This window comes from Oryctolagus cuniculus, chromosome X (genome assembly GCF_051225735.1).
Source record: "Oryctolagus cuniculus isolate XC-2025 breed Fujian yellow rabbit chromosome X, ASM5122573v1, whole genome shotgun sequence".
Lineage (NCBI taxonomy): Eukaryota > Metazoa > Chordata > Mammalia > Lagomorpha > Leporidae > Oryctolagus > Oryctolagus cuniculus.
This window is the reverse complement of record NC_142888.1, coordinates 34954759-34981048: the sequence shown is the minus strand read 5'-3', so window position 1 is coordinate 34981048 and position 26290 is coordinate 34954759. Positions and strand designations below refer to the sequence as shown.

General features: G+C 43.5%; 1 protein-coding gene across 4 annotated transcripts in view; it reads left to right on the top strand.

The window, feature by feature from the left end:
* Positions 1-26290, top strand: part of SHROOM4 (shroom family member 4) — a 258245-nt gene that overhangs the window by 92750 nt on the left and 139205 nt on the right. Inside the window, exon 1 of one of the 4 annotated variants that reach the window (XM_070067064.2) lies at positions 20556-20627. The exons of 2 other annotated variants lie outside the window; for them this stretch is intronic. In XM_070067064.2, coding sequence (XP_069923165.1) covers positions 20610-20627 — 18 coding nt within the window. In that variant the 5' untranslated portion in view covers positions 20556-20609. Of the gene's footprint in view, positions 1-20555; positions 20628-25879; positions 26043-26290 lie in introns of those variants that run through there. One more of the 4 variants, XM_089324110.1, reaches the window with a different exon arrangement.

The following is a 26290-nucleotide window of genomic DNA, read 5'->3' as shown; positions in this document are numbered from 1 at the left end:
TTAAATATTATATTCTTTTTATGCTGATGTAAACCAAATTATTTCCTTAATTTCACTTGTGGGGTATTCATTACTATTTGTGTATTGACTTTTACTGCTTCAACCAACTCTTTTATTAAGTTCTAATAATATTTTGTGCATTACTTAGGATTTTCTATTATGCAAGGTAATATCAGCAAATAGACAGTTTTGCTTCTTGATTTCAAATATGAATTACTTCTTCTTTTCCCCAATTGATCTGTCTAGAACCTACAGTGCAATGCTGAATAGAAGTTTGAAGCATCCTTGTCTGAACTTAGTCCAGTTTTCCATATTTACTGTTAGAAATAACATTAGCTATGTGTTTATTGTAGATAGCTTTTACAAGGCTTAAGAAGTTCCTTTCTGTTCTTAGTTTGTTGGGTGTTTTTTTTCCAAGATTTAATTATTTATTTATTTGAAAGAGAGAGAAGAGAGAATCTTTCATCCAGTGGTTCATTCCCCAAATGGCCGCAATGGCCAGAGCTGAGCCAATCTAAAGCCAGGAGCCAGGAGATTCTTTCAGGGCTCCCACATGGGTGCAGGGACTTGGGCCATCTTCCACAGCTTTCCCAGGCCACAGCAGAGAGCTGGATAGGAAGTAGAGCAGCTGGAAATTGAACTGGTGCCCCTATGGGATGCTTGCACTGCAGGCAGCGACTTTACCACTATGCCACAGTGGCAGCCCCTGATGGATGTTCTTATCATGAGAAGGTATTGAAATCTGTCAAATATTTTCTGTGTTTAGTGAAATAATCTTGTTTTTGGCCTTTATTCTATGAATATGATTTATTACATTAATTGATTTTCAAATGATTAACAAGCCTTGTATTTCTGGGATAAATCCTACTTGCTTTTATATGTTGTTGGTTCGGTTTGCTTGTATTTTGTCCTACATTTTTGTATCTATAATCATGAGGAATGTAGTTTACTTTTCTTGTGATATCTTTGTATAATTTTGGTAACACAGTAGTACTCACAGAATGAGGTAGAACTTGTTTCCTCCTCTAGTTTCAAGAAGGTTTTAGAAGGCTTAGTAATAATTGCTCTTTAAATGTTTGGTGTAATTTGTTGGGCTATTTAATTCATTTATACCTACTGTTATTATATATATTTTGTTTGTTTTCAGGAATACTTTGTGAATCTGTCTTGGCCTGGACTTTATTTTGTGAGAATTTTTTTAAATATTTATTTTATTTATTTGAAAGGCAGAGTACAGAGAGAGGGGGAGAGACACACAAAGAAATCTTCCATCTAATGATACATTCCCCAAATAGCTGCAGAGGCTGGGGCTGGGCCAGGCCAAAGCCAGGAGGCCAGAACTCCATGCTGGACTCACCTGTGGGTGGCAGGGGCCCAAGTACTTATGCTTTTTTCTGTTGCCTTTCCAGACACATTAGCAGGGAGCTGCATGCGTAGCAGAGCACCTAGGTACTAAAACTGACCCTCCGCAGTGGGATGCTAACATCACAGGTGGCAGCCTAACCTGCTGTGCCACAACATTGGCCCTAGTTTGTGGGAAGTCTTTGACTACAAATTTTATCTTATTATGGAACAATTCAGACTTTTTTGTTTCTTCTTGAATCAGTTTCCATAATTTGCAGCTTTAGCTGCACTCCAAATATTTTGGTGTGTTCTGTTTTTTTTTCCTACTAATCTCAAATTATGTTTTAATATCTATTATTTATTTTTTACCTATTGGTTATTTATAAGCTTATTTTTTCTTTTTTTGATTTTTAATTTATGTATTTGACAGGTAGAGTTAAAGACAGTGAGAGAGACAGAGAGAGAGGTATTCCATCCGTTGGTTCACTCCCCAAATGGCCGCAACAGCCAGAGCTGTGCCGATCCGAAGTCAGGAGCCAGGTGCTTCCTCCTGGTCTCCCATGTGGGTGCAGGGCCCAAGTGCTTGGGCCATCCTCCACTGCCTTCCCGGGCCACAGCAGAGAGCTGGACTGGAAGAGGAGCAACTGGGACAAAATGTGGTGCCCCAACCGGGACTAGAACCCGGGGTACAGGCGCCACAGGCAGAAGATTAGCCTAGTGAGCCATGGCGCCGGCTTGTTATGCCATCTTAATTCTTGTAATGATTTTTTAAATTTTTTTTTTATTTTTGACAGGCAGAGTGGACAGTGAGAGAGAGAGAGAGACAGAGAGAAAGGTCTTCCTTTACCGTTGGTTCACCCTCCAATGGCCGCTGCGGCCGGTGCACCACCCTGATCTGAAGCCGGGAGCCAGGTGCTTCTCCTGGTCTCCCAAGGGGTGCAGGGCCCAAGGACTTGGGCCATCCTCCACTGCACTCCCAGGCCACAGCAGAGAGCTGGCATGGAAGAGGGGCAACTGGGACAGAATCCGGCACCCCGACCGGGACTAGAACCCGGTGTGCCGGCGCCGCAGGCGGAGGATTAGCCTAGTGAGCCACGGCACCAGCCAATGACTTTTAAATTATTAGTTATTTGAATATGGTTGCTTTGGTGCTTACAGTATCACACTATAGTTCGAATTTAGAGTAAATTAATTTCGCTGAACTGTGGTACCTTTGCTCCTATATAGCTCCATTCATCCCCCTCTGCTGACTACTTATATATATTTATAATATTTATACATATTATGTTTTAAATAGTACAGCCTCAGGAAATATTCTTTTGAAAATCTCAGATGCAAATATAGTGCTCATTTCATTTTAGAGGATATTTACACACTTCATATTTGCCAAAGTATACCATGCACAAAGTACTGGTCTTCACCTGTAACTACTGTTACTTCTTTTTTTTAAAACAGATTCATTGATATATATTTCATGTAGCATGCATTGTGCTGATTTAAAATATACAAGTATGTCAATGGTTTCCAGTAATTTCATAAATAGTTACAAACATCACCACAGTCAATTCTAGAATATTTTCATTTGTTTTAGAAGAAACCCCATATCCTTTGGCTAGCACCCCTATTCCCATTCCTCTGTACTCTCCCCTAACCTCAGCCCTAAGCCATCAGTACTGTCTTTTGTATTGCTACAGTTTTCCATATTCTGGGATTTCATATAAATAGAATCATATAATATGTGGTCTTTTGTTAACTGCCTGCTTTCCCTTAGCATGATGTTTTTAAAGTTCATCCATATGTTGCTGTGCTTCATAATGTCTTGGATTTCTCTGAGGCTTTGCTTATTTTCTTTGTTGTTCTTTGGCTTCCATGCTTTATGTCAACTTTCTTCAATCTCGCTAATTCTTTCTTCTGCCAATTGAAATCTACTGGTGATCCCTCTAGTGATTATTTTTTCAGTTGTTGCACTTTTCAACTCCAGTGTTTCCATTTGGTTATTTTAAAATTTTCTGTTTTTTTATTGATATTCTCTATTTGATGTTACATTGCCATCATACCTTCCTTTACTTCTTTAATCACGCTTTCTTTAGGCTATGTGAACATTTTTATAAAGTCCAGTTCGTTCCTTCTTAAATCTAACATCTGGTTGTTTTCACAGGATTTTTTAGTTATTTACCTTTCTTTTAGTGTATGAGTCATACTTTTTCTTTGTATGACTTGTAGTATTTTGTCAGAAGTAGATATTTCAGTTAATATATTGTTATCAACCCTGGACACTAGTCCTTCCCTTCTCTTACTTGTTATTATTATTTTCTTATATATTTCTTAGTGACTGGATGGATTATTTTAGTGAAGCATACACGCACACACACACATAATGTTAAGTCTGATGTTGTTCCTTAGGGAGGCACAGCTTTGAGTATGTCTACACTCACCCCTGAGTGATGGCAGTACTGGTGTAACTCTACCTTTTTTTTTCTTAAAGATGCATTTATTTATCTGAAAGAGTTACAGAAAGAGGGGGGACAGGCAGAGAGAGAGAGAGAGAGAGATCGATCAATCGATCTTATCTTTCATCTGCTGGTTCATTCCCCATATGACCACAATGGCCAGGGCTGGGCCAGGCCAAAACCAGGAGCCATGAACTACATCCAGATCGCCCACATGTATGGCAAGGGCCCATGCATCTGGATCATTTGATCTTTTGCTGCTTTCCCAGGCACATTAGCAGGGAACTGGGTCAGAAGTGGAACAGCTGGGGCTTGAACTGGTGCCTAAATGGAATGCCAACACTGCAGGCAGCCACTTAACCCACCGCAGCACAGAACTGGCCCCCTCCACCTTTCTTTTCTTGATCACAGTCAGCTGTTAAGTTCCACTAATCATTCTATTTTTACAACAATGATACAGAATGCAAATTCTCCAAGTTTATCTAGTAGAATTATGGCTCTATGTAAGAAATAGTTTCTAAAATCAGTGTTTGTCATCTCCTCTGACTCCAGAGGGCTCCTCCTAGCTGTCTTATCCCCCTGTTCTCTCCTGCAAATTAGCCAGCCTAAAGCCTTAGCTGTATCTTATATCCACGAGTCTCCTCTCAGTGCCCTTCACTATATCTTCACAGTGCTTTTGAGAATTCTCTTAGCTTTACACTTTTCCATGCATTTTTGGAAACAAAGTCAGCTCCTTTGGAAAGTGATTAGTAGTTATCAGTTTTATGGCCTGCTTCTCCCCTTCTTCCTCTTCTTCTCCAGGTAAAATCTTTAAGGCCAGGTTTTGGTAGGGACAGCAGCAAATCCTCTCTAAGACACCCACATGATAAGAGCTGAGTGATAGGTGAAGAAAGATCAATAGCCTGAAGTCCTGTTAGTTTGCCTCTCTTTATGTGAAACTACCATTTCAGGAGCTGGGAAAGGGGCTACTGGGATTCTGTAGTCTTAAAGACACCATGTCCAAGGTAGAGCCTCTCTTCCATGGGTTGAGGTTGGATGGGAGAAGGAATCCCCATCTTTTAATCTCAATCACGTGCAACTTCAGTCATAGACATTTGGAGACACATGAGAAATGCTGAAGTCCTTTTCTTCCCCGAAAAAGTCCTGGAAACACTAGGGAGCGGGAGCTCTGTTTTCACAACTGTAATGATATGAAGTGGAATCCCCACCTCACTGAGCTGGGAAGGAGAGAGGTGATGGGAGGGGGAGAGAGAAGGGTTGGTTTTGATTGACTACTGCAGACTCACTTTTCATAGTTTTTTGTTTTGCCCCCAATAAATGCTTCTTCATTTGCTGTTTACCCTAAAGACCATTCCCAGAGGCTTTAATGTTTGGTTTTGTTTGTTTGTTTGTTTGTTTTTATTTTCAAATAATTTTCACTTGTTCCACTGGTGCATGGGGTCAGCAGGGCACCTCATATTGTCATGCCAGAAGTCAATCGCCCAACAATACATCTTATAATTATTACATAGTATGTCCTTTAAAGGAGCTGACAGAGGGACAGAGGAAAGAATCATACTTATGGCTTTTAAAAATAATCTTCTAGTTTACCATTTTTAACTCTTTATTTCTTTCTGTGATTTGAGTTACCCTCGAATTTCATTTCCCTACTCCAATAGTTTCATTCTGACCCCCTCCTATGTGGTGATATTGTCATGTGTGTCGCTCCCCATCTTCGTGGAGGAACGACACAGGACCCTGCGCTGTTCTTTCGTCTGCTCGGCCCTCCCCGGGTTTGCTGCTGGTTCTTCCCAGGTTGGCTACTGTCCCTTCCACCTCCGTGGAAGGGCGGTTCCCCCTGGCCACTTTCCCCACTTCCGCAGGGGAGCGGCACTCCGCCGGCCGGCTCTCTCGGGGGCTGCACAGGTGTTCCCCTTAGATGTTCCCCTTAGATGTTCCTGGTGCATGCCGTCTCTCTCCTCCTTTATAGTCCTCCTCTGCCAATCCCAACTCGGCTGCCCACACGCCGAGTACGCTGCTCTCCTCCAATCAGGAGCAAGTCCTACAGTTTATTGGCTGAACTGGAGGCAGCTGTGTAGAAGCTGTTTTCTTCTCTCCCAGCGCCATATTGTGGGAGAGCAGATGCATAGAATAAGTCTTAATTCCAGTAACTTAGTCTAGTCCGAGTTGCTCCCCACAATGTGTATTGTATTTCCAAATGTTATAGGCTCAACAATAAATTTTATAGTTATTGTTCTATGGAATTGCTTTTTAAATCAGTTGAGATGAAAGACAAAGAAATATGAATGTGTTTCAAAAGATTCATAGAAAATGGAATTGAAAGATAAGTTTATTTTTCTGTGAAACTTTTGAAGTACTCTCTATGATTTTTTGTCACTACCTACATAATTAACTTTAACACAATGGTTTGTTTTTCATGAGGATTCAAATTACTCCCTGGTGTCACTTTCATTTAACAAGAAAAACTTCCTTTAGCTTTTATTGTAAAACAGGTTTATTAGCAATGATTTTTTTTTTCAGATTTTCATTATGTGGGAATACCATAATTTTCCCCCAATTTTTGAAAGATAATTTTTATAAATATTTTATTTATTTGAAAGGCAGAACAATAGAGAGAGGATGAGACAGAGAGACATACACATATACACATACACACACAGAGAGAAAGAGACACAGACAGAGAAACATAGTATAGTCACTGATTCATTCTGCAAATGTCCTCCAGAACTGGGGCTGGGCCAGGCTAAAGCCAGGAGCCCAGAACCGCATGTGGGTCTCCCACATGGGTGTCAGAGGCCCAAGCAGTTGGACTATCTTCCACTGCTTTCCTAGGCACGTTAGTTAGCAGGGAGCTAGATCAGAAGTGGAGCAGATGGGCCTTGAACCAGTGCTCTGATATGGGATGCCAGAGTTGTCAATGACAAATTATCCCACTGTGCTACAAACTGGCCTGAAAGCTACAAACCGGCCTGAAAGGTAATTACTGAACATATGTTACTTGGTTAATATTTTTTTTCTTCCAGAACTTTAAGTTTGTCATCCCATTGCTTTTTGCCTTGTATTTTTCCTTGATGAGACGTCCACTACTGATTTTTTTTTGACAGGCAGAGTGGACAGTGAGAGAGAGAGAGAGAGAGAAAGGTCTTCCTTTGCCGTTGGTTCACCCTCCAATGGCCGCCGCGGCCAGTGCACTGCGCTGATCCGATGGCAGGAGCCAGGTACTTATCCTGGTCTCCCGTGGGGTGCAGGGCCCAAGTACTTGGGCCATCCTCCACTGCACTCCCTGGCCACAGCAGAGAGCTGGCCTGGAAGAGGGGCAACCGGGACAGAATCCGGTGCCCCGACCGGGACTAGAACCCGGTGTGCCGGCGCCGCAAGGTGGAGGATTAGCCTAGTGAGCCACGGCGCTGGCCCGCTATTGATCTTACTGGAGTTCCCTTATGTGTGATTTGTAGTGTTTCTCTTTCTGCTTTCAACATTTTCTTCCTATCTTTTCCTTTAACATTTAGACTATGATGTATATGGGTGTAGACATTATGTTTCTTCTGCTTGGGGTTTATTGAACTTCTTCAATTTGTAAATTATCGTTGTCCATTCAAATTTGAAAAGGTTTTAATCATCATTCTAATTAGCTTTTAGTTTCTTTCTCTCCTCTCTTTCTAGTACTTCCGGTATGCATATGTCCTGTGTTTCTCTGAGGGTCTGCCCATTTTTATCCATTATTTTTTTTTACTTTTTCATTTTTTATAATCTCTGTCTTCATTATTATTTTTCTCTTTTTAAGGTTTATTTATTTGAAAGAGCAACAGAGAGAGAAGAGGTGCAGAGGGGCAAAAAGAGAGAGAGAGAAAGGAGAGGGGAGGGGAGAGAAGAAGACGTGCGGGGACGGGGGCAGGGAGAGAGAGAGAGACAAAGGAGAGGGGAGAGGGAGATCTTCCATCTGCTGGTTCACTCCCCAGATACCCACAACCGCCTGGCAGGAGCCCAAGTATCTGGACCATCATGCACTTCCTACCTAGGCTCATTAGCAGGAAGCTGGATCAGAAGCAAAGCAGATGAGACTGAAACCAGCACTCAAACATGGGATGTTGATGTCACAAGCAGTAGCTTAACCCGCTATGCCACGAGTCCAGCTCTCTCATTGATTGTCTTTCTTCTTCTTTTTTTTTTATTTTTTTTTTGACAGGCAGAGTGGACAGTGAGAGAGAGAGACAGAGAGAAAGGTCTTCCTTTCGCCATTGGTTCACCCTCCAATGGCCGCTGTGGCCGGCGCGCTGAGGCCAGCGCACCGCGCTGATCCGATGGCAGGAGCCAGGAGCCAGGTGCTTCTCCTGGTCTCCCATGGGGTGCAGGGCCCAAGCACCTGGGCCATCCTCCACTGCACTCCCTGGCCACAGCAGAGAGCTGGCCTGGAAGAGGGGCAACCGGGACAGAATCCGGCGCCCCAACCGGGACCAGAACCCGGCGTGCCGGCACCGCAAGGCAGAGGATTAGCCTAGTGAGCCGCGGCGCCAGCCTGATTGTCTTTCTTCTAACAACTCAAATCCACTCTTGAGTTCCTCTTATAAATGTTTCTTTTGTATTATTATATTCACCTTTCAATTCAAGAATTCCATATGATTCTCTTTATAGTTTCTCTTAATCAGTTTTCTCGATTTGATGAGTTATTTTAATCATACCTTCTTTCATTCTTTAAGCTTGTGTTATTTTAGTTATTTTCACATATTCATAATAGTTGTTGTGTAGTCTTTGGTAAACAAAACATTTGGGATCCTTTAAAGGCAGTTTCTTTTGACTCCTCATTTCCCTATAAATGGGCCACATTTTCTCATTTCTTTCACATCTTATAATTTTTCTGTAAACTGGACACTTTAAATACAACTGCTTTCAGCCTACCAAGGTGTTCCACCCCAGTAAACCTATCATAAATTTAAAATATCATAAGTCAAATGTGCATTTAATGCATCTAACTTACCAAAAAATCATGGCTTAACCAAGCTTGCCTTAAACGTGGCCAAAACACTAACATTAGCCTACATTTTGGCAAAATCATTTAACACAAAGCCCGTTTTACAATAAAGTGTTGAACAGCTCACATAATTTATTGAATACTGTACTGATAGTGAAAAATAGAATGGTTTATATTAATTTGTTTTTGTACCATCATAGAGTCAAAAAATCATAAGTTGAACCCTTGTAACGCAGGAACTGTTTGTAATATGTGAACTCTTTTCCAGATCAATAATATGTGCAGCAACTTTAGATAATGACCATGCTTCCTCTTCCCCTATTTCTGGGAACTTGTTGTTATTTGTTAAGCCATCTGTTTTTTGATGACTTGACTGTGGAGTCTATTTCCACTATAGTGTGCATGCTCATTTTTTTTCTTTTGTTCTCATCTTTTAGCCTGGCTTTTTAAGGCTCAGCCTTGGGCCCACATGAATAATTTATTCATCAAAGATTGTGCTTAGCCAGTTACACTTTGTCTCTTTACGTGTATGTGTGTGTGTTGGGGGGGGGGTGTGGGTGTAGCTTGGAGTTTGTTTTCATAGTTTCAGGGTGTTTATGATTTGTCTTACATTTATCCAGATGTTCCCTCTCTCTGGTCCCTTCTGTGAGGGTATAGCCTTGGCCGTACACACAGTGTTTCATACCACTAGGGATGAATGTGACTTTATTTTTAGGCCTGGATTCATAGGCACAACCCCTGTGTCAGAATAGCTTTATTGTTCAGCCAGTGTTTTATCAGAGGTTATGTTTAACTGCCTTGATCTGATGGATCAGTGTGAGGCTTGAGAATACTTTCAAGTGTACCTTCTTTCCTGCTAAGATTGCTCCTTAGTGGGTGCAGCCTAACATAGACACACAGAGACTTCCAGGATCCCAGTGAGGTTGGTGACCCCAGGAGGGTTCTGCTTAGCTGTCTGTTTCTCTGGTTCTATTAACCTTCTGGCCACTTCACCATTTTACTAGGTCCTACTAGTATCATGGAGCTACCAGCAGTCTATTAATTGCTCACTACGATCTCCACTGTTTTTGATAATACCTTTGGACATAAGCATATCCACATTCTTTGCCAAATAAAATCAGTTCCTTCCAGCAGAGCTGCTGTAGTTTTTCTATCTTAGGGACCTGCCTGGGAAGAAACTCTGCATCACTACACTGGAGCAATACCCCTGCTGTGTGAACAAATCTTGGGAAGAGGATAATAGCCCCTGATAGTCTTTATCTGTACTTCCTACCAGGGAACCTATGCTGTATGAGCAAGTTGTGTTAGGTAATTAGGACCACTATATTCTTGGTCTGCTTTGCTGAGAGCAGAGCCCTAAACTTTGTGAGTGGGAGCTAGGTAGGAAAAAAGAGACCCAATGCTCTCTGCTGCACCTGCCTCCGAAAACTCTTTCATAACAAATGGCTGGTGAAGGGGCCGGCGCTGTGGCATAGTGGGTAAAGCCGCCGCCTGCAGTGCTGCCATCCCATATGGGCTCCTGTTTGAAACCTGGCTGCTCCTCTTCCGATCCAGCTCTCTGCTATGGCCTGGGAAAGCAGTGGAAAATGGCCCAAGTCCTTGGGGCCCTGCATCCACATGGGAAGACCCAGAGGAAGCTCCTGGCTCCTGGCTTCAGATCGGTGCAGCACTGGCCGTTGGGCCAATTGGAGAGTGAACCATTGGATGGAACACCTCTCTCTCTCTTTTCCTCTCCCTCTCCCTCTCTCTGCCTCTCCTCTGTCTGTGTAACTCTGACTTTCAAATAAATAAATAAATCTTTAAAAAAAAATGGCTGGTGAGGATAACAGATGCTAGCAGCCTGTCCCTCTTGGGCTAAAATCCTAGACTAACCCTAGTCTGGGTCTTGACCTTGAAAAGCGCTAAGGGGAAATGGAGTTCCCTCTTTTCTTAGCATACTTGCCTGAAGACTTTCCATATTACTGGGATGGAGGTATGTTGGGAAAAGTTTGTGTCTTAGATCCTACTGTCTCCTACTGCTTGTGCCAAAATTTAGTAGATCTACTTGAATAAACATTTCTTCATGTTCCATATGCCATTAGGACAATTTCCAGAGATTTTAAATTGTTAGCATTTCATAATTTTCACTTGCTAAATGTTTGTTTCTCCAGAGAGACTATATACCAGCCTCCTAATATCTCCATTCTGGAGGTTCTACCAGCAATGATGCTTTCAAGGGCATAAGTGATAGAACAAAAAGATAGATAAATGTTGGGTTTAATCAAAATTAATAACTTTTGTGCTTGAAAAGACACTGTCAAGAAACTGAAAGGGCAAATTAAATAAGTATTGGTTTTTTTGGTGCTGTTGGCATAAATTACCACAAGCCTATTAACTTAAACAATTCAAATTTACCATTTTTTTAAACAATTTTGTAGATTTTCCAGGACTTGCGTCCTGCCTTAGTTCATTTCTGTTGCTATAACTGAATACCACAGGGTGGACAGTGTGTAAAGAATAGAAGGTTTATTCAGCTCACACTTCTGGAGGCTGGGAGGTCCAAGGTCAAGGGGCCACATCTGGTGAAGGCCTTCTCGTTGATGGGGCCTCTGCAGAGTTATGAGACAGTGCAGAGCATCACCTGGTGAAAGGAGCACACACAACAGAGCCCAAATTGTCTTTTAGAACACACTTACTTTTTTTTAAGGTTTTATTTATTTATTTGAGAGATAGAGTTAGAGTTACAGAGAGAGGTAGAGAAAGGAAGAGAGAGATCTTCCATCTGCTGGTTTACTCCCCAAATGACCACAATGGCCAGAACTGCACTGATCCGAAGCCAGGAGCCAGTAGCTTCCTCCAGGTCTCCCCCATGCAGGTGCAGGGGCCCAAGGACTTGGGCCATCTTCTACCGCTTTCCTAGGCTATAGCAGAGAGCTGGATTGGAAGTGGAGCAGCCAGGACTTGAACCGGCACCCATATGGGATGTCAGTACTGCAGGAGGCAGCTTTACCCACTATGCCACAGGACCAGCTCCTACATGTACTTTATAAATAGCACATGAACCCTTTAGTCCATGAATTGGTTAACACATTCATGGGGGCAGAGTATTCATGACCTAATAATCACCTCTTCTGTTTCACAGTGAAGACAAAGCTTCAGTATGAGTTTTGGTGGAGACCTCAAGCCATGGCAGGTCTCACTGGACTAAAACCAAAGTGTCATCAGGGCTGCATTCCTTTCTGGAGACTCTAGGGAGAATTCAGTTCCTCGTCTTTTTTGGCTCCTAGTGACTGCCTGTATTCTTTCACTCCTTCTCTTCAGCTCTTCTTTTGTCATCACGTCTCCCTCTGCCCGCAGCCAGAGAAAGGGCTCCACTTTTAATGATTTATGTGATTAGAACTCTCCTCATTTCAAGACACTTAACATACTCACACCAGCAAAGTCCCCTTTTCCCTGTACAGCTGACATATAAACAAGTTTCAGGGATTAGAATGTGGGTATCTTGGAAAGCTATTATCTTTTCACAACAACCAATAGACTAAGAAAAAACATTCAAAAAACTTATAAGCAGCTTGTTTCCCAGAATATAAAAAGCTTTTATGGTCCAAAAATAGTAAGGCAAATAGCTCATTAAAAGTGAGCAAAGAAGAGGTTGGTGTTGTGGCACAGTAGGTTAAACTGCTACTTGTGATGCTGGCATCCCATACTGGAGTGCTGATTCAAGTCCTGGGTGCTCCACTTCTGATCCAGCTCCCTGCTAATGCACCTGGGAAGGCAGATGAAGGTGACTGGAGTGTTTGTGCTCCGCCACCCATGTGGATGAAGTTCCAGGCTCTTGGCTTCAGCCTGACCCAAACCCAACTGTTGAGGAGTGAACCAGCTGATGGAAGATTCTCTCTCTCTCTCCCCCCTCTCTCTCATTCTCTGTCTCTCTCCCCCCTCTCTCTCATTCTCTCTCTTTCTCCCTCATCCTCTTTTACATAAATAAATAATTTTTTTTTTTTGACAGGCAGAGTGGACAGTGAGAGAGAGAGACAGAGAGAAAGGTCTTCCTTTGCCGTTGGTTCACCCTCCAATGGCCGCCGCGGCCAGCGCGCTGCGACCGGCACACCGCGCTGATCCGATGGCAGGAGCCAGGAGCCAGGTGCTTTTCCTGGTCTCCCATGGGGTGCAGGGCCCAAGGACCTGGGCCATCCTCCACTGCACTCCCTGGCCACAGCAGAGGGCTGGCCTGGAAGAGGGGCAACCGGGACAGAATCCGGCGCCCCGACCGGGACTAGAACCCGGTGTGCCGGCGCCGCTAGGCGGAGGATTAGCCTAGTGAGCCGCGGCGCCGGCCCATAAATAAATAATTTTTAAAAAAATCATCAAAGTATTTGAATTGACATCACTCTAAAGAAAATGTATAGAGGGGCTGGCGCTGTGGCTTTATAGGTTAAACTCCAGCCTGCAATGCCGGCATCCCATATGAGCACCAGTTCCAGTCCCGGCTGCTCCACTTCTGATCCAGCTCCCTGCTAATATGCCTGGGAAAGCAGTAAAAGATGGCCCAAGTCCTTGGGCCCTTGTACCCACGTGGGAGACCTGAAGAGGCTCCTGGCTCCTGGCTTCAGGTCAGCCCAGCTCCCGCCATTGCATCATTTGGGGAGTAAACCAGCAGATGGAAGACCTCTTTCTCTGTCTCTCCCTCTCTTTGTCTGTAACTCTACCTCTCAAATAAATAAAAAAAAAAGGAAAATGTATAGGTAGCCAATAGATAGAGGGAATAGAAATGAAATCAAAACAATATGTTATTTGTCACCCACTAAAATGGCTATAATAAAAATGAGAGATGATAACAAGTGTTGTTGAGCATATGAAAAAATTGGAACCCTCATACATGTTGATAAGAATATAAAAGAGTATAGACACTTTATAAAACAAATTGGCAATTCCTTGCCCTGTGACCCAGAAATTCTACTCCTAGACATCTATCCAAAAGAAATGAAAATACTTGTCCATGAAGAAACTTACACAATAGCCAAAATGTAAAAATATTCTGATCATCCATCAACTAGTGAACAGATATGATGTTGTCTATGTGTTCAGTGTGACATACCATTTGGCAATGAAGAGAATTTTGGTCTTAATGCCATGACATAAATGAACCTTGAAAACATTATGCTATGTGAAAGGAGACAGACACAAAAGACCACACATTTTATGACTCCATGTATAGGCAAAGGCAGATCTATAGAGACACAAAGTGATTCGTGGTGGCTTAGGACCAGGTGTGGGAGCATAGACTGTGTACAAGCTCAGATTTTCTTTTGGGGGTCATGGTGTTCTAAAATTAGATTGTGGTGATAGTTGCACAACTTTGTAAATATGCTAAAATCCTTGAATTGCATTTAAAATGGATAACTTTTTATGGTATAGTAATTTTATGGTATATAAATTATATCATTAAAACAATAAAAAAACAATAAATGTCTCCCTTTAGGCTACATACTGACAGACTTCAGCTGATACAAATACACACACACACACATATGCATGTGTGCAATTGGTTTTCAGAAAGTTCATGGAAAATGCATATTATGAAAAAACTGAGCATGGATTTCTTTTTTTATTTAGAAAGCATGTATTTAATAAATATAAATTTCTTAGGTACAGCTTTTGGAATATAGTGGTTCTTCCCATACCTGCCCTCCCACCCCCAGTCCTATCCCATTCTTTATTAAGGTTCATTTTTAATTATCTTTATATACAGAAGATCAACTCTATACTAAGTAAAGATTTCAACAGTTGTACATGGATTTTAAAGTGTTTTGCACCAAAATAAACTTACATTTTAGTTGCATTTTTCCATGAATTTCTCAAAGTACCCTTATACTCACAATTTCAAGGGAAATGATAGAACAATAGAAAGGGAGAAAGAGAGAAAAAAAAACACACTCTCATCCTTTCCCTACAACTGGGATTTCAGGAATGAAGTTGCCTGTAAATAGGAATCTACTGTTCTTTTCTGAGACTGGCACAGACATACACACAAGTAGGGTCTCATCTGAGCTGTATGTCAGAGAAGTCTACCTATATGAAAATGTCAGCCTAGGAGGTATTTTTAAGACCCTCCAATTTGACAGTGCAGGCTTCCCACCAGTGTTGGTGGCTACCTTTACCTGTGCATTTGGTTTATTTTAATTTCCTTGGATAATGGATGGAGTCTACAATTTTGGAATTGTTCTGGGATTCTATAGGAGATGCTGATGACCCCAGCAAAATCTGTTTGGAGTGCTTATTGCAGACAAGCCAAGGGCTGGAGCTGGCCTGAGTGGCAGGGGCCCCTGCCCTTAGGAAAGCTTTTGTCTGACTTCTATACACTCTTAGGAGCTAAGCCCCAGCCCCAGCCCCAGCCCTCAGGGGCCACATTCCCTGGCCTTCCCTGTGCATTTCCATGAGCCCCCACACTGGATTTCCCTACTTTCTCTAAAAACATCTTTTCTGCATTGTTGCAGACTTTGCTTTTCTCTCCTCATCCCTTGACTCAAACAGAAAATAAGCTGCAATCCAGAAAGACACTTTATAGGGAAAAAAGAAAGAGAAGAAATCCCAAAGTCATCCCAAATCTTTAAGCAAACAGTTCTGTAGGATTTGTTGTGAATTGCCATGCAATGCAGGGAATGTGAAACATGTGCTAATCAGGGCCCTTTCTGTTGGGAGCCCACCTGACATCTCTCCCCCCTCTTGAAGCCAGCTGGGCTAGCATAGGCCCAGGGGAGCCACAAAGCCACCAGCTTAGAAAATGGAGACAAATGAGGAGGACCCGAAGGGGGGGAGGGGAACACAAGACTTTGCAACTAGTTTTGAGGCCAAAGCAACACACGGGGGGGAGATGCTGCAAAGCCTAGAATCCCAGCTTTGAGGTGAGCCTGAGGCTGATTTGCAGTGACTTCAGGAGGCAGTATTTTCTGAGCTGAGTCTCCATGTGCTTGGCCACCCTAAGTCTCACCTTGACTATTTGCTATGTTTTCCAGGCCCCATCTCCCTGCAGCAAGTCAGTGCCTCTTCGGAACTGCCTGCCTACATGGCTGTGCCACTGTGCTCTTTCCAAAACAGATCTGATCTTTACTTCTCTTCTAGTTATCTTAGCTCCTTCAGGAGTAAATCCGCAATCCTTACCATGACACATGAGACCCTTTATAATCTGCACTCAGCTGCCTCATGTTGCATCACCTGTCCTCACCGTCAGGCAACCCTACAAAACTGTCATTTTCCTGAGCATTTTCCCCACATCAGTACCTTTGCACCTGCTATTGCTTCAGCCAGGAATGAATGTCTTTTCCTCTTGTTCTCCTGTAGGGTCTATCCCACTCTTCATTTAAGATCAAGTGACTCTGTGAAACCTTAGGCCTGAGGTTTTCTGCTTTCTTCTCCTTGTCAGAGCTCACTGAACCTACTTCCAGAAGGCAGAATGGTGCAATAGGAAGAACCCAGATCATGGAATCAGATAGACTATGTTATAATGGGGAGATGACTTAATCTCTCCATTTTTTTAAATCTATGAAATGGGACTATGAATCCCTACAGGGTAAAAAAGTTGATGTTGGTAAGTGCCAAGTACTGTACCTGGCACATGGTAAGTACTTGGCAATGATGCATGTTGCAAAAGATATTAAAATGATTCCTTCACCTTTGGTTGGGACCCTAAGGAGGAGTTTAATACCACCACCAAGTTGGTAATATTATCTGGGACCAGCTTACCTAATTATCTTCTTGGAGTTCACCTGCCTTTGGCCACCCTCATGTCTGAAATGTGGTTTGCAAGTGTCCTGCTTTCTTGGAAGCAGCCATCAGTTGCCTTCCTTTCACATCCCTTAGAAATCTGTGTGAGCAGGCATGAAAGGGGAGGGATGAATGTTTAGTGCCTCCTTCTTCTCTTCACCATGTCCTAGTGTTGCCCCCGAGCCTCAAAGAGATTGTCTTAAAAACTCTCCCAACCTGGTTTATTTTATTTTATTTTATTTTATTTTATTTTAACAGGCAGAATTAGACAGTGAGAGAGACAGAGAGAGGTCTTCCTTTATCCGTTGGTTTACGCCCCAAGTGGTCACTACAGCTGGTGCGTTGCGGACGGCACACTGTGCTGATCCGAAGCCAGGAGCCAGGTGCTTCTCCTGGTCTCCCATGTGGGTGCAGGGACCAAGCACTTGGGCCATCCTCCACTGCACTCCCGGGCCACAGCAGAGAGCTGGACTGGAAGAGGAGCAACCGGGACAGAACTGGCGCCCCGACTGGGACTAGAACCCGGGGTGCTGGCGCCACAGGTGGAGGATTAGCCTAGTGAGCCGTGGCGCCGGCCCCAACCTGGTCTTATTCCTTCCTGCAATCTTGTCTTTGTCTGCGATTGGGACTTCAGAAATGAAATTGTCCATGAGTAGGAATCTACTGTTCTCAGGTTGAGATGGACGTACATATGAGCCAGCTTCTCATCTGGACTCTATTTCAGAAATGTACACAAAATGTCAAAAATATACCACTTGGAACCAGAGCAATATTTATTTTGAAAAATTAGGGGGAAAACTTTCCTTGCTTCAATTCCTACTGGAATGCACCTTAACTATTTGCTGATGCTGCATTTTGACTGCCTTGAGTTAGTTATCCTCAGGGTCACTGGATGAATGGTGTGTGGATACGTGCATATGCTCACACATACACACATCCATCCACAAACAGATATGTAGAACGCTTTGTGGTGAACTGGGGATAGCAGGCATTCTGATGCCTGCTACTGAGCTTTAATGAATCAAGGCATCTGTGCATTAATAATTGTTCCCTTGTGTGCCCACTCTTGTGCTAGGTGGGGAGAAGAAGAGAAGCAAAGGAACCGGAAGTCATGGATGGAGTAATCAGAACACAACAGGATAGAATAAGGCAGGAGCACACAGAGAGTAAATATTTAAAGGAGAAGAGGGTGAGGTTACTCAGCTGGAGTTCTTAGTGGACACAAGGGGTCTGTCCCCTAGGGACGTAACCAAAAAATCAACCCCAAGCAGGAGTTGGTTAGACAAAAGCTTTATTTACTTTGACAAGTAAGGAGACAGTGGGAAGGCATAGTTATCTAAAGAAACTTCCTTCCTGAGAAGCAGTTTGCTAGGGGTTTTATAGCAAGGAGTAGAGGAGTGTGCAGGTTGCAGAAAATGGGGAGCCAAGAGAGTCCTTTCTGTTTGCAGTTTAAGTCCTCAGGCATTGTATGCTTACAACTCTGATTCAGACTGCTTCGTTGCAGCTTGCAGCCAGGCCTCCTCTGACTACAGTGTTGCAAGATAAGCCTTCCTAGAGCATCCTCTGTACAACAAGTAGCATGAGTAAACAGTTTCAGGTTCTCCACCTCTGTTTCTGTGACTCCCCCTTGCCTAAATCCCAGAGGCAGTGTTACGGTCACCAGGGCAAGTTTCCTGCAGGGGATGATGATACCTTAGCAGGGCCTTGGAGACTCCTGTTGGGGACTGAGTCATCTATGTATTTGAAGCATTTTTAGTGTCTATATTGGAGAGGATAAATATGAGTATTCTCTTAGAAATTGCAATTAGAATGGATAGAATGGGTATGTTTCCAGGAGGTGGGAATGGCAATCAGCTGAACTGTGTCTGCAGGACTATGGGACCAAAGAAGCAGAAGGCATTTTAGTCCTCCTGTCATTATTGACTCATTGAGAGTGACCTTAGACAAGTCCACTCTCTCTGAACCACCACTACATTGGAGCCAAATAGTACCAGCTTTGTTTCTCTCCTGTGACTGCTGTTAAGAGAACTTGTGTGACTGTACTTGGGGAAGTAGAGAGGACTATCCAGAGTACTCACATAAATTGGGATTAGGAAGGCACGTATTTATACTGCAGCTGCTCTCCTACAGCTGGGAATAAGATGACCTCAGTATTTGAATGAATTTTTCTTGGCAAGCCTGTTACCTGACATAATTATAGCCTGCCAGCCACTTGTAGAGTATGTGTATTGAAGCAGGATCTGTCACAAGAGCATAAACCCACTCTCTGTGTGTGTGTGTGTGTGTGTGTGTGTGTGTGTATGTTTAAATTTGCATTAAGTTAGGAGATTGGAGCCATGGGAGTAAAAAGACTGGAGGGATCTTAAGAACAAAGGTGATCTGTAGGGATTGGGGATTTGTGCAAGTATCTTTGGGCCTATTCATAGAAGTGCATGCTCTGTTACCATTGCAGTAATTTAAGTCTTCATTCATCTTCCTTAGTGCTTTGAAAAGCCTTGTGTACTTGTCTTCCTGACTTCATGCTGCCCTAATCCAGTCCATTTTGCACATGGATGCTAAAGAACTTTTAGACACATGGCATTTCTGTGCTCCTGGATGCCCACAAGTTAACTGTCATGCTCATTCACATGACATTGGTGCAGGGCTATAGCCAACTGGTATGCACTTCTTGTGGAATGTTTTGATGCCACCTGCTCCTCTGAGGCCCCCAAGACTCTCCCTGCTCTCTGCTCCCCAAATATGGACCTGGCCACTCAGAGGTCAGTGCCCATCAGAACAATGGGCCTGACAGATACTGTTCCATGCATTGACCTACATCCATGATGCTTTACTGGTGCTGCTGCTGTACTGGCTTTGAACTATTTTGGGGGTTACCTGCACATTCATGATTCATATTATCCCAACCCATCTTTTTGTTTTCATATCTTACTGTCCCCCCATATGTCAACAACATTGAAATTTCCATTTTCCATGTCTAGATTTATACACCTGTCTCTCTCACTCCTTGGGAGCAGGAGTGGTGGATTCCTCATCATTGTGATCCCAAAGTCCAGCTTGGAACACAGCACATAGCGGATACTCAGTACATGTTTGCTGCTCACTACGGAAGATGCTGGTAGATGGAACCATTCTGTTTGCAATATTGTAAACACCTCCAGGGTCCAGACCTGGAGCTGGTACAGGATACTTCTGCTCTTTATTTATGCGTCATAAATGTTATTCACATTCCCAGTGTCCTTGGAAGGGAGGGAAAGAGCAAGTGCTATTTCCATTCTATTATTGGATAAACTGAAAGGTTCCAGGAGTTCAACTCAGCCACACAATGAATGTTTAATAGAACTGAGACATCAAGTCATCTCTCTGGAACTTATCCTTACCCAACAGTGCTAGAAAACCCTTTGGAATTTGGGGGTGAAAGCTGCTGCCCTAAGTGTGAGTTATTGAAGCCTGCTACCTTCTGGGGGAGAGGCTGGCCTGCAGTCTTTCTTTATTGTTTTTTAAAAAGATTTGTTTATTTGAGAGGCAAAGTTACAGAGAGAGAGAGAGAGAGAGAGAGGTCTTCCATCCACTGGTCACTGGTTCACTCCCCAAATGGTCACAATGGCCAGAGCTGGGCCAATCCAAAGCCAGGAGCCAGGAGCTTCTTCCAGGTCTCCCAGCGGGTGCAGAGGCCCAAGGACTTGGGCCATCTTCTACTGCTTTCCCAGGCCATAGCAGAGAGCCGGATTGGAAGTGGAGCAGCCAGGACATGAAGCAGCGCCCTTGTGGGAGGCCAGCATTGCAAGTGGTGGCTTAACTGGCTATGCCACACTGCTGGCCCCTGGCCTGCAGTCATTTCTATGGGGGCCTGAGGATTGTCTGTTCGAAATGATGTAAATATTTTTGTCCTTCTACCTGCAACTGCCAGAGGAGACACTGGCTTGTGGGGTTGAAGTGGAAAACACCTTATATTGCTTCCAATTTCAGTACTACCTCCTGTAGCAACCAATCAACGTGGCCTGTTAAGTGATGGTACTTTCAGTAACAAGTTAACTTTTGTTTCAGGAACCTCTCTAACACCTTTTTTCTAAGATCCATCCTCCTCACCTCAACGAGAATAATCCATGGGAGGGAGCCAAACTGTGAGTATCGTACAGAGGGACAAACTGAGAAGAAGGGCTGAGCCCTGTCTTCAGGAGATTTACTCTTCCTGGGGGAAGCATGCCTCATGCCTCAGGTGTGACTTACGCTGCAAGTAACTGAAACCCGAACTCTAACTGGATGAAACAGCTAGAAAATCCATTCTCTCACTTAACAGGAAATGCAGGGAAAGAGAAGGCTTCAAGATCTGTTTTTTTCTCTGTTCATGAGGACTGTCAGTGGGTACTAGGATGAGTCACTACCTTGTTCTTGTCCAGCTGGAGTGAAAAAGAAATCTAACCAACAGGAAGTCCAGCAAACTACGGGGTGTCAAACTTTCTTAGGGCCATTTTTTATAGATGTGCGGGAACCACACATACTGGAGAACTGTAGGAGAGATTCAGAGTACCCACTGAGTCCTTATTAGTTGTGGCCCTTGAACAAGTCAATTTACTGTTGGGAACCAGTTCCCTTATCTGTTAAGTGGCAACTGTCATATCTAACTTGCTTTTTTCTTTTAAAGATTTATTTATTTATTTGAAGGTCAGAGTGACACAGGAGAGAAGGAGAGGCAGAAAGAGAAAGGGGGAGAGAGAGAGAGAGAGGTCTTCCATCCACTGGTTCACTCCCCAATTGGCAGCAACGGTGGAGTTGTGCCAATCTGAAGCCAGCAGCCAGGAGCTTCCTCCAGGTCTCCCATGCGGGTGCAGTCCTTGGGCCATCTTCTACTGCTTTCTCAGGCTATAGCAGAGAGCTAGATCAGAAGTGGAGCAGCCGGGACTCAAACCGGCTCTCATATGGAATGCTGGTACTGCAGGTGGAAACTTTACCTGCTACACCACAGCGCTGGCCCCCTGACTTGCTTTCTAGCAGCTTGGTGGTAAGGATCATGTGAGATGATGGGAGAATGTTTGGTAAGCCACACGAGGTGCCATATGCCTTGGAGGCCTTTTCATCTTTGAAAACTTGAATGAATTATTTTTAAAATTGACAAGTAAAATTTGTATATATTTATGGTATAAAACAGAAGAATTTGAAATATGCATCTGAGAGCACTTGGAACAATTTGTGGAAAAATGGAATTCAAAGATAAGTTTATTTTAGTGCAAAAAAGTTCTTGAAAAGATATCTTCAAATCCCATAGTTTTTTTTTTTCTTAATACATATTTCCCCTGAGCTTTTTGAAGATACCTTGTATGTTGTGGAATGGCTAACTCAAGCTAATTAGCATATACATTACATCACATACTTAACATTTTTGTGGTAGAACACTTAAAATCCACTCTCTTAGTGATTTTCAAATACACAACACATTGTTGTTTTTTTCTCCCCCTCTCACCATCTGTTGTGGTTAACCCAAACTCACTCCCTAGAGCTTCTAATCAAAAGTCTGAAAAATGAGCCTTTTTTGTAGAACAGGGTCTCAAAATGTCACTGAACAGTGACTCCTCACTGGCAGAACCATGGCCTCTGAAGTCACTTTATGGTTATCAGTAGCATATCCTCTAGAAATAGCAGAAGATGAGACTCCTCTCAGGGCATGGGTGTCAACTTTTTCTGAATAGATCATTTGACTGTAGACGTTCATATATCCATTCATCAAAAGTGGTTGTCCCCCATCCCATGTTGCTATCTCCCCAGACTATAAATGAAAATTATATTTGTGAAGACTTAAAATGCATTTTGAATGGCAACTACTCTTTTAATTTAAAGCAACCTTATTTTTTTCAGTGGTTATTTGTGTTGGCCCAATCATTTCCCTGAACTGTGCCAGGCCCGTTACTGGTGCTGTGAGGATAAGGTGTATAATGTCTGTAGAATCTAATCCATGAATCCAAACTCAGGGTTAGATGTTGAGTCCCAATGACAAAGCCTTGCTTGCCCCTTCTGATTGTAGACACCTTTGCTGCCCAAGGTACTCTGCCTCCTAAAACACCTTAATTATAGCCTGATGGAGTTTGAACCCTAGAAAGTTGCCTGCACTTGGGTGCCCAGTTTCTTGTGCTACAGAGAGCTCTGCTGCTGTTTGGTGGGCTCATAAAGCAACCTCTTGGACAACTTCTCAGACCCCAGCTTCTTCCCTGTAGCAGGCTCTGTGCTTTATTACCTACCTGCCTCTTCTTTTCTTAACATTTATTTTATTTATTCAAAAGGCAGAGTTACAGAGTGGGCAGGGGGAGAGACAGAGAGAAAAGGGTCTTCCGTTTGCTGATTCACTCCCCAAATGGCTACAATGGCTGGGGTTGAAGCCAGGAGCCAGGAGTTTCTTCCAGGTCTCCCACACAGGCGCAGGGGTCCAAACACTTTTGCTGTTTTCCAGGTCATTAGCAAGGAGCTGGATTGGAATTGGAGCTGCCGGGACTTGAACCAGTGTCCATATGGGATTCTGACATTGCAAGCAACATCTTTACCTGCTTCATTACAGTGCCCGCCTTGCCTCCATCTGCTTCTTGACTTGCTTCCTCAGGCCCAAATTTTGACAGTGCTTTCTGGGGCACACAGCAAGCCTCTCCATTGACCAGGACTAGCTAGGGGGCTCAAAAAAACCCCGAAGAGCCACTGCATGGGAGCCTAGGCTTGGCCTTGAGAAACAGAACGTTTCACCTCTCTCAAACCAGTCACTAAATGATAGGATCTGCATTAAGCGGAAGCATGTTGCTGGGATCCTTTCAGAAAATAAATGGAAAAGGAGATCAATAAGGAATGAGTGTGCTTCCCAAATGGCAGGATCCTGTTTTTATTGGGCATCATCCCAGATCTGGAAAGGATGCCAGAACTATTGGAGAAGGTGGCCAGGGTAGGCTTTTGGCAGAGCAGTTAACACAATACGTGAAACACCCACATCTCGTATCAGACTGCCTGGGTTCAAGTCCTGGCTCCTCTCCCCATTTTAACTTTCTGACACTGTGCAACCTGAGAGGCAGTGAGTGATGGCTCAAGTAGTTGGGTCCCCACCACCCGTGTGAGAGACGCAGGGTAAATTTCAGTTCCTGGCTTTGGCCTGGTCTGGCCCCAGCTGTTGTGAACATATGGGGATAGAATCAGCAGATGGAAGATTTCGCTGTCTCAGAGCCTTTCATATATATATATATATATATAGAGAGAGAGAGAGAGAGAGAGAGAGAGATAAAACAAATGGATGTGTGCAGAACTATCTTAGACAACAGTCCTGTGCCATTTTTTATATTAAATTTTGCTTTATATTCCCTTTTAAAGGTTTCTAGTTTTTGTTTGTTTCCAAAGAACATTTGGATTGAATGTGAGGTAGTGAGGTGAAACATTTGAGCACTAGTCACACACCATTATCTAAAGTCTTGGCCCAAGCTGCAAACAATTCCCAAGAAACAAAAATGCTCAGCAGTCAAGCTGAGGCTGACACAAAAGGACTTCAAAAAGTTCATGGACACTGCATGAAGTTAAAAATTTTGCATCGAAAGAATCATTTTTAAATTTCCCTTTCCATGAACTGTTTGAAGTACCCTCATATACTCAACACTTAGATTTCTTTTAACATTCTACTATACTTGTTTTATCGCATATCCATCTATTGATTCCCTCTATCCATCTGTCAATGCCTATTACCTTCTGAAACACTTTAAGTAAATTGAAAGGAGCCGGCGCTGTGGTGCAGAGAGTTAAGCCGCCACCCGCAGTGCTGGCATCCCATATGGGTGCTGGTTCGAGTCCTGGCTGCTCCACTTCTGATCCAACTCTCTGCTATGGCCTGGGAAAGCAGTGGAAGATGACTCAAGTGCTTGGGTCCCTGCACCCACCAGGAAGAAGCTCCTGGTTCCTGGCTTTGGATCAGCCCATGTCCTATTATTGTGGCCATTTGGGGAGTGAACCAGCAGATGGAAGCTCTCTCTGTCTCTTTGCCTCTGCCTCTCTGTAACTCTGCCTTTCAAATAAATAACTATTTTAAAAGTAAACTGAGGCCATCAGTGTAGGTCCCCATAGAAATTTCTTCATAGGTATCACTTACTAGAGGTAAATGTTTGTCTACAGTTCTTCTCTTGAGGTATAATTTACAGACAATGAAATACCGAAATCTTAAGTATGCTATTGGATGAGTTTTGACACACCACGCACCTGCATTTACCAAATCCCAATATATAGAATGTTACCACCACTCCAGAAATTTCTTTCATGACGTAGTTGACCTAACTGAACCAGCAGGTCTGCTGGCAGCCAGAACTGAGTGCTAAACTGGGCTGATGTGTTGAGATTGCTTTTCCCTTCATTGGCTAATTCTCAGGGGAGCTCCAAGATTTGTTGCTCAGTGCCCTTCACTTTGATAAATTTCACCTGGAGGCCTTTCTGCTCCTTTTAGGCAAACAGTTTGTGAAAGGTTGCCTGTCGATTATAGCAGTTAGCGTTATCAGCTTAAACTGAGGAGAAACAATGACTAATTGTTTTATTTTATTGTAACTTAATGTTATCAAGGGCTAGGGCTTATCATTAAGTGGCTGTGCTTTTCAGCAGGGGACTCTTTCATCTGTGTTTGTTTAAAAGTAAAGCTAAGGCTGCTAAAGGTACAATGTGCCTGGCTCGGTCCTCAGAGTGAACTCTGCTCAGTTGGGAATCAGACTGAGGCTAAGGCCTGAAATATGCACAGAACACTCAAAGGAGTGAGTGTGTGCCTGAGTACCACTTAGATGAGAAACCTTAAGGGCCTTTGGGCCCACTTGTAAAAGGCTCCTTGGAGCCCACATTGAGTTACCCCCTTGAAATCCAGGCATCAAGTACAACTATCCCTCGGCACCCGAGGCGGGGTTATTCTAGGACCCAACACTGATACTAAAATGTTCTAATGCTCATGTTCTTGATATAAAATGGTGGACTGCTTCTCAGCCTTGTGGCTAAGATCAAGCATGTAAAATGGTGACATAGTTGCGTATAACCTGCACACATCCTCCCAGATACTTTATTTTTAATATATATTTTATTTATTACATTTTATATGATAGAGTGAGAAAGAGAATCTTCCATCTGCTGGTTCACTCCCCTAATGGCTGCAACAGCCAGGCCTGGGTCTCCCACCTGAGTGGCGGAACCCATGTACTTGGGCCAACATCTGTTGCCTCCCAGGCGTATTAGCAAGAAGCTGGATCAGGAGTAGAGGCCTGGGCCACTGTGGTATAGTAGGTAAAGACGCCGCCTGCGGTGCCAGCATCCCATAGGTGCGCCGTTCGTGAGTCAGCTGCTCCACTTCCGCTCCAGCTCTCTGTTATGGCCTGGGAAAGCAGCAGAGGATGCACTCACATGGGAGACCTGGAAGAAGCTCCTGGCTCCTGACTTCGCCCATTTGGGATGGCGTTGGTGGCAATGCAGGCTGCAGCTTTACCCACCACCCACAGCGCTGCCCCCCCTAATTTACATTTCTAAGAAGCTGCTAGAAAATGCTGATGTTGTTCCAGGTAAGGAGTGGATCAGTGAAGCAATCACTGAGCAGCCTCCTTTGTACCAGACCATATCTCTTCCCATCTGTAACCTCTGGCATTATTTTTGATTGAGAGGGGGTAGATGTGCTCCTGAACTCCTGTTCCATTTGAGAGTGGGGGCCAGGGGACAAGAGAAGATATGTAGCCTACTTTTTTTTTTCTCAAATCTGCACAAGTTGGAATTTCAGTTTGTTCTGGGCTTATTATGACCCTGCCTTCCAGAG